Source organism: Gloeophyllum trabeum, assembly GCF_000344685.1.
Source record: "Gloeophyllum trabeum ATCC 11539 unplaced genomic scaffold GLOTRscaffold_00006, whole genome shotgun sequence".
Taxonomy (NCBI): domain Eukaryota; kingdom Fungi; phylum Basidiomycota; class Agaricomycetes; order Gloeophyllales; family Gloeophyllaceae; genus Gloeophyllum; species Gloeophyllum trabeum.
Window position 1 is genome coordinate 1,498,035 of NW_006920415.1, and position 8,395 is coordinate 1,506,429.

General features: G+C 51.5%; 3 protein-coding genes across 3 annotated transcripts in view; 2 read left to right on the forward strand and 1 right to left on the reverse strand.

Moving 5' to 3' along the window:
• GLOTRDRAFT_129143 (uncharacterized protein) overlaps positions 1 to 219 on the reverse strand; it is a gene marked incomplete at both ends in the record, with an annotated part of 2,470 nt that extends 2,251 nt beyond the window's left edge. Inside the window, one exon of the mRNA XM_007867763.1 lies at positions 44 to 219. Coding sequence (XP_007865954.1) covers positions 44 to 219 — 176 coding nt within the window. The remainder of the gene's footprint in view (positions 1 to 43) is intronic.
• Positions 220 to 4,741: 4,522 nt separating this feature from the next.
• GLOTRDRAFT_129144 (uncharacterized protein) lies at positions 4,742 to 5,414 on the forward strand (the record flags this gene model as incomplete). Its single annotated transcript, XM_007867764.1, has 3 exons — positions 4,742 to 4,983; positions 5,038 to 5,287; positions 5,337 to 5,414. 3 exons carry the CDS (start codon positions 4,742 to 4,744, stop codon positions 5,412 to 5,414), a joined length of 570 nt encoding a protein of 189 aa, XP_007865955.1.
• A 132-nt stretch (positions 5,415 to 5,546) lies between these two features.
• On the forward strand, positions 5,547 to 7,982 carry GLOTRDRAFT_129145 (uncharacterized protein; the record flags this gene model as incomplete). Its single annotated transcript, XM_007867765.1, has 3 exons — positions 5,547 to 6,086; positions 6,650 to 6,664; positions 6,720 to 7,982. The coding sequence occupies 3 exons, from the start codon at positions 5,547 to 5,549 to the stop codon at positions 7,980 to 7,982; spliced, it is 1,818 nt and encodes a 605-aa protein (XP_007865956.1).
• Positions 7,983 to 8,395: the final 413 nt, after the last annotated feature.

The window sequence follows — 8,395 nt, forward strand, 5'->3', positions numbered from 1 at the left end:
GATCAGATTCGATAGCGGCGAGACGAGTTCTTCTCAGGCATACCTGATCTTGAGCTTTGACGATGCCTCGTCTTCGGGTGCATCTTCCTCGGCCTCAGCAGGTTTCTTGGGTTTCCGTGGATTCCCGTTCTTTTTCTTCTTTTCCTTGACAGGTTTCTTGGCGCCTTCACCTGCACTACTGGTAGGCTCGGTTGCTGGTTTACGCTTCCGACCCGCCATGGACAGCTGGACAGCAGTACGTAGCACCGGAGAGGAGTCGACCGTTGTAGCGTATAGTGACACCGATGCCGTCTAGTTGCGGTAAATTTAGTCTGGGCTACTGTATATGGAGTTTGTAGTTGTTATTCGAGCTTGTGTAACATATTTGAATTGAGACTACAAAACAATTGAATACAGACTACAATTGACTACAAAGTGACTATAAACGACTATAAACAGACTACAAACTGACACGCGCGGGAGTTGGTTCTGGTGTGCAGTTACGGCTCTGGAGCCGTAACTACAATCCGGTCGGTTCTGGAGAACCGACGATTCTGTGCCCCCAGGACCGACCTCAGGACCGAGTGTCAGAACCGGCCGAGAACCGGCCACTCTGACCCCCACTAATTCTAAGTCCGCGCCGTGTAGCCGTGTGCCACTGGAGCGAAACATGGCACACCGGTAGTTGCCGGTTGGTCAAAAAGTGCGACGTATTGCGGGTTTGGCATAACCCCTCTCAAAGGAGGGGCATTTATGGTGGCTGAGGGCCTGGGCAGCTGGGTACAACTATTATTTCGTGCCTGTGGTACACTAACCAGGATCTAAGTGGCCGTAGTGGGCTCTATAATGTATCTTAACGCCAATGCTAATCTTTTGCATGCAGAGCAGAGCCCATAACCCGCTTTCAAACAGTTTAGCAGGTTCATATTGGTGTAGTTGCGGCAAATGGGAAATGGAGAACGTCCAGGCGACTGGGAGGTTCACCTGCCGAACGTGTTCGGCGGATGTCTGGGCACGTGAGGGGATGCAACGCCACCTGAGCCTAGGGAATCGCCACACCGCAACTGTTATTGAGCGAGAAAGGCAATGGCGGCTATGCTTTCACTCCATAAAATACAGTTTGTTATGCACATATTATTGTACCATACCAGGGATATTGATGACGTGAATAGAGTAATTTCCATGAATTTCAAGTTGTCCATGCCCAATGACTAATTATATGTATACAGGGCATCTGTGGAGGCATCACATTTTCAATGCAATGCCAGTAGTATTGACCATGGAAACCTTTAGGGGGAGGGCACGGAAGGGCCTTCAGTGGGTTCGTGTGACCCCAATTGGACAGACAGCTTCGATTACTCACCACATTTTTTACAATTACCCAGCAATTTCATCTCACAGACTGATTCAATAAACTTACAAGTTAAAACCCTCAGGCTATGCAGATTTTATCATAAGCAAGAGGGTATGCATCTGTGGCCGGTGGACAGAGCAACAGAATCGACACGCGCCCACGTGCACCGTGGTGTGGTTCTCACGTTTGCATTTGCAGCTCGCGAACGCGTTCGGCGGTGTGACCTCCCAGTGGGGTCGACCATCTGGGGAAATGCCAACATCCTTGCCCGTGGTGTGCGAAACATCACACTAAATTTAATACGGCGGAACATTCCGCATTTTCCGTTGCTATTTGAGCTCCGTTGCCCTGCTAGCGAAAGGACTGTGACTACAGTGACCACGTGGTCATACCTGAAGTCATTTCGGTCACAGTCACGAATAATGACTATGACATGCCAACACTGGTGGCTGAAGCCTTTCAGCAGCGGTTGGCGGGCCTTCACGCAACCATTTACAACTTATTACCTTGGGATTTACCGCTCGGTGTACTTTATAGCAATGTAAAAATGTCCTAACTGAATGGTATACTCCTGCAATGGTTATCAGTAGTACCGAAGGCTGAATATCCGGCTGAAGAGGCATAATTGTTATACACAAGCCCCTCTGAATGTCAGAAGTATACCAAAAGTATTTGCATTGGTCTTGAACCATTTTAGCACCCGCTTATATGTGTTCTGAGTGAGCTCAACGAGGTAGGTGTCGAGATGCTCTCTACATCGCCCGCCAACCGCTGGTGAAAGGCTTCAGCCACCGTCCACTTAGTCAGCCTCGGGGATCTCGGCGGCGACATTTGTGCCAGCCGTCCTATAGCGTTCTCCTCCTCTTGTTCGTTCTGTATCCGGTAATAAAGTAAAAATAGATTTGTATTGCATAACACTGCATGTGCGTCCTAGCAAAGAGAATGCTAAGGACGGATGGTTTAGGAGCCTGGGAGGATGTACGAGCAGTAATGATTGCCGGCAGCCACTCCAAATCTGGACTTGTCGACGGCGTATAAGTTACTGGGAACGGACAGTACGCGCACAGTACGCGCACACGTCATGCACTTATCCCAAAGGTGTCCATGGACTGTCCAGGTGATAATCTTGCAGGGGTCCGCGGACTGTCCGTGCGTCCTTTGAGTCGCCGGCCTGTATCCGGATCGATAGTTTACCGCCCCGACTCTTGCCTATGATGGCTTTCCCGCCCGAGGCTGGCGCTGTCCTGCGCTGCACACCCCACAATTGTATGGAAGTGGCATGGATGCATTGATCCTTGTGTACGCTACTGGTGACTACTGACACACCAGTTTTTGGCAGGAACTCTCCCTTAATATGTCAAAATATATGCTGCAATGTCGGCTTGGCTTAGCAATAGATCCTGTGCCGTTCCACTTTAGTGAGAATGCCTTTAATGATAGGAGTGGTCGGGCATCGTTACGGACGGCGCAGAAGGTAGTCTTGTGACCGTCGGGCGCATTGATAGCGTCGGGACCGTGGGAGCCGCCGAAACTGAATAAGTTTCGGACTGTCCGCGGATTGTCCGTGAACAGTCCGTTTACCGAGATCTGGTGTTTCCCCTCACTTGTCCGGATACTGTCCACGGTCTGTCTGAGTACTGTCCGCGGACTGTCCGTTCCCAGTAACTTAGACATCCTCTCATGTCCGGACGCCTCCCCGTTGCCCTATCCCGGTCTACACCCGTTCTGCATGCACCCGATAGCAGGCAAATGTGTTCCACTGGTAGATCATTTCTAGTGATGCCGCAGTCCAGCTCGGTCCGGTTATTGGCCCAAATTTCCGGACCTGGGACCGGACCCAAAGTCCAGTTCAGGTAAATGTCCGGACCGTGAACCTCAAAGAACCCGAAATGGTGTTGGGTCCGGTCAGGTTCGGGTTCGAACCCTTCAAAATTACCATATTTTGGTACGGTTTGGGCATTGTGGCTCCACCTGGACCTCATTTCAGGTTCGGTCCACCCCAAAGCCGAACCGCGGACCAGAACCTGGATCTGGTCTGAGGTTCAAACCGGTTCTCCCAGGTTTGGGAACCGGACTGCGGCATCACTAATCATTTCGTGCGCCATCAAAGCATTATTTCAAGCCACCTATTGATATGTAGTTTCAATTCAGAGCCCAAGGATGATGTCAGGTGTTGTTTTCACTTTGTCAGATGCCAGTGCCACCGTCCGGCACCCTGAATCCATCGGCACCGCCGCCAGGCGTGGACCAGGGCGGTCCTGGCGGCTTGCTAATATAATAAGTGATGAAGAGTTATGGAGGCAGCAGCACGCACAGTGCGCCCTACACAACTCACCTGTATTGCTTGGATGCTGTAGCTACTAGTAAAGCTCATATAAACAACCCTTGTCATTAGGCAGCAGAGCTGCAGGGTTTATATACACTGTGGCCCATAGGCTGACTAAGCTACGTGGAATATCCCTAATCCTAGTGAGCTCCACCTATGATGTCACTGACCCATATGAGCTCCGTGCCTTTGTACAATAGTGAAATATACCAGAATGTTCCAGAGGGTTCCGGTACGTTCTGGTACATTGTAGAACCTGGCAGCTAAGTCAGCGCCTAGTTCAACAATGCTGTCACTAGCGACGTCGGGGAGGGCGGGATGGAGGTGCTTGGTTTCCCGATCAGGTAGTCCGGCAAGCGCCGACAACGCCCGACGACGTAGGCGAGCGTAGGCGGCGGCTTCAAGCGACACTCTGTATTACAGACTCCGGAGCGGGCGGCATAAGGATTTGGAATATCTTGAATCTAACCTCCTGGGATTATATGGACCAATCATGAGGCTCCGCATGTATCCGAAAACGGACATCCGGTCCCAAACAGTACTGCCGGTTGTTGCGACTGCATGCCAAACTCAGCCGACTGGAAGTCTCTTGTGGATTGGAAGTATTAATATTGGCGCAAAGCAAACTCAGGATACCCGCTGCCAGTGGAGGAAGAGAGCAGACAAGATTTCAGTCGAAGTTGCAATTGCAAGTTTTCGTTCTACACCTACACCCGAATGCTTCTCAGAATCCGTGGCTGCATCTAGTGGACGATGGATCTCGTCGCTTCATCGAATGGCCTTCTCTACATCGCCGCGGAACTCGTCATTCTAATTCTTGACAAGCTCGACTTGGGGACCTTAGTATCGTGCAAGAGGTATCGTGCAAGAGGGTTAGTTGCTGAGACAGGAAGGTGCACTGCTGGCACTGAGTACTGGAGATGCTAGGTATGCCGCCATATGAAAGCCATCATCGATGACTCCGTCGTTCTGCAATACAAGATCGAACTGGCCGTGGCTGGTATGGAGGACGGTCCTCCTAGCGCTATTAGCGTACCGAACGCCTTCAGCAGCTGAAGAATCATATGGAATCCTGGAAGACAATGTCTTTCTCGCCGAAAGTTGAGACTGTCATGCTGACGGGAAACCTTTGGGAGCTTTATGGCGGCGTACTCGGTCTATCTGAACGGGAGAAGCCTTCTACGCTTGTATTTCGCAAGCTGCGTGGCATTGCTAGGGGAGTAGAGGGCAAGCAGTGGACAATCGAAGATGTGGGTTTCCCCATACGTGACTTCAAGATGGATCCATCTCAAGATTTGCTCGTGATGCTCGAGTTGCTTCCGGAGTCAGTACTTTCTCAAGCCAGATGTACTTTGACTCACGCTCCCGCTATCCCAAGGCCACCTGTCGGTGGCTTCGCACCGTGCAGGATCCACATCCGATCTCTGACCGGGAATGAAGCGCATCCATTCGCGAGGAACCCAGTAATCGTCACATCCATTCAGGCCCCCAACAATGATGTCCTCGCTTTCAATATACAATTTTGCGGCGACAGACTCGGCATCATGTTCGAATACTCACCGGCCGACGATCGCCGTGGCGACATGGATATAATAGTATACAACTGGAGGACCGCGACTGTTTTGTTTGTAAGTCCTCCGACATCCTTAGATGTCTATGTTCTTGACGAGACTTTAGCGCATGTACGGAATCAATTCGCCGATCGAGGCATACACATTCCTCTCAGAAGAGCACATCCTACTCGGGATCGCCTAAGGCTGCTCTCCCAGGTTGGAGGTCTACAAGTTATCCGAGCACTCTACCGCCGGCAGGAGAGAGTGGAACGGACTGGATTACTTTTGTGCGTTCGTCTACGAGAAAGCACTATATCCGGTATTATGGAGTTCCATGTCAATTCAAGGCGAGCCATCGCCTTCATGGTCACAAGCCAGAGATGAGGACATCCCTTTCTTCAAATCGCCAAGCCGTAGGGTTCTGGGTGTAATGTTTGATACTGGTCCCGATGAGGATAGTGAGCAAGTGCAAAGCACAAAGTACCTTATTCCGCTTCCGAAACTACTCCCGCTCGTTTCGCTGCTGCCGGAGAAAGTAGGCACGACCTATGTCTGGCCGTACTGGGCAAGCGACACTGTGCTAAACGTCCCCCAACTCAATCCATCGACTATCTGGTGTTATTGGATCCATGGCACAAAGGTCCTGCACTCTTTCGTGCAACGAAAGGTAGTGCGGTCCACTATCAAACGGTTCTTCTGGGCGGACGTTCTGGATCTTAACCCGATATGCTTGAAGAGAGAGTGGGCAAGACGTGGGACCATCGGAGGGAATGGCAGCCACGCGGAACAATTCACACAATACAAGGCCATAGCAATTCCGCCCACCATGGGCGAGATGATCGATGAAGACAATATAATATTGGTTGAGGATCAGGTGCGTCCCCTGCTCGACGAGTGGTTAGCAACTCCTCTAATTATCAGCGCGAATACAGTTGTCGGAGGAGAAAGCCTACGATGTGAAATTGTTTTTATATAGTCTTTGATATCTCAAGGAACGGTTGCAGCATTTAGAACGAAAGTGATGTAGACTTCACAGACCCGGCATATCATAGCGTCAAGTCATTTTATGCTATGCTTTATTGGAGGACAGACCTCCCTGGACGCCGATAGTGCACGCCGGGCTTGGCGTTACTTTCATGCCAGCTTAAATCTACTTCGAGGGCACCCGAGGCATAGTGGAGACTCGAAGGCGGTCATGGTCTCGGCTATTGTGCCACACCACTCTGGTGAGTCGTCGAGCCACTTCTCTTGAAGTAAGCGTCACAATATCGTAGATAGTTGGTCCTTATGCGTCCTTATCGATCACGCTTTGCTCTGCTCTCTGACATGTGGCGTGTGGCCACATTGTGGCACCCGGATCGCGTGTGGCGCCAGATAGGTATATAAATGTTTGAGTCGCACTCATCCTTCGCTGCCTATCTCATACTAGTAGGCCAGTTTCTCGTGAAGATGGTGAGTGGACACGTTAGAGGTCAAAGTAAATGATACTTAGCGATGCTACTTTCAGATTCTAACCTGCCCAGAGGACCGCGATGATATGGTCTACGAGTTCGACCAGTTACCACGGATCAGGATTCGAGGGGTACAGAAACGCCTCGGCAATATACGAATCACACCAGACGCACAATCCTCCGAAGCCGACATTGTGAGGGTCGATCCTGCGGACAGGTTGCCTCCGGAATTGGTCTTCTCGATCTTCATGATGCTCCTGCCTGGTGACTTCGTGGAACCAGATCCTACCACTGCACCTTTGTCCGTCGCCCAAGTCTCCCGACAGTGGCGAGAAATTGCTCTCTCGTGCGGCCAGCTGTGGCGTTCTCTCTCCGTGCTGATGACGCGTCCCACCTTCGACTATGCGACCATGATGCGCACCTGGCTTGCTCGCGCCGGTGCCTGCGACCTCACTGTCACGTTGTCGTCCGATTTCGACGTAAGCCTCAACGCGCCGTGTCTTGACGTGCTCGCCTCGTTCTCGCCGATGATCCAGTGTCTCCGCGTACTCGCCTCTACCTCCACTATTGCCGCCCTTGTGGAGAAGATGGCAGAGCCCCTTCCTCGGTTGAAGAGGGTTGCCCTTCGCTTTACCAGTGTGTACGGCCTCCCCGGTAGTCCTTCGAGCGAAGACATGGCTATGATCGACCTAGCCGCACTAGTTGACCGCGCCCCACGCTGCACCCGCCTGTCGGTCTACACCTGGAACTGGCATCGCAGTCAGGAGATCACGCTCTTTCCGCTTGAGCGGCTGACAAGGCTAACTGCTCAGGGAGGCATCAGCGAGTTCAGCCATCTCAAGGCCCTTGAAAGTTTCCCCAACCTTACCTCCTGCGAGCTGGTCTTCCACGCACGCCATGGTGCTGACTTCTCCGACTGGGGATCGGTTATTACTCTCCCCGAGCTTCAGAAACTCAAGGTAGAGTTCAATCACGTAGGCCGTCTTCTTGACCACCTCGTGCTGCCGAAGCTACATGTACTCGACGTGGGTCCCTGCGCGTTTGAGAGTATTCCTGGACGCATCCCCGACTATCCTGCCATAACCAATATGATCGAGAGGTCGAAATGTTCTCTAGAACAGCTTTACTTAGATCTGGACTGCGTCAATGCCTCGGACGTTATGGACACCTTGGGGTTAAGCCCGGCACTCACCAAGCTCTCGATCAAATCTGGTCAGTGGGGATTATTAGGCCCAGGGCTGTTCGGCGCGCTTACCTGGGACGCGGCTACTACTGCACGCTCCTACCCAGCGGTCGTTCCGAGGCGGCGCATCTGTTAGGGCAAGTGGCTAGATGTCAATCGTGTGAGAACCACGCGATACCTACTTAATTTAGTCATGTGATTATGTAAACTTTATTCTGGCTTGCCTCTCCACGACCGCTGGCGGAAAACATTTGTAAATAAACGCCACCGTTACCAGTGACACCCCATTCAGGAAAGCGCCAGTGATCTTAGCTAAGCTCTCAGCATGCGCCGCAGGCGCGGCTCGTTTAATTAAGAGAGCATCGATTGTCTGCGATAGACATGGCCTTATACAAGCATATCGAAGCGGTTTTGAAAGAGCTCGATGACTGCAATATATCAATGCTGTTGCTCTTGACTAGACTTCTCAGCAATGCCTCATATATGACCCATCCTTGCATGCAAGATTTCCTGTCTTCAAGTGTGCTGGTTGATCTCTTCGACACATTG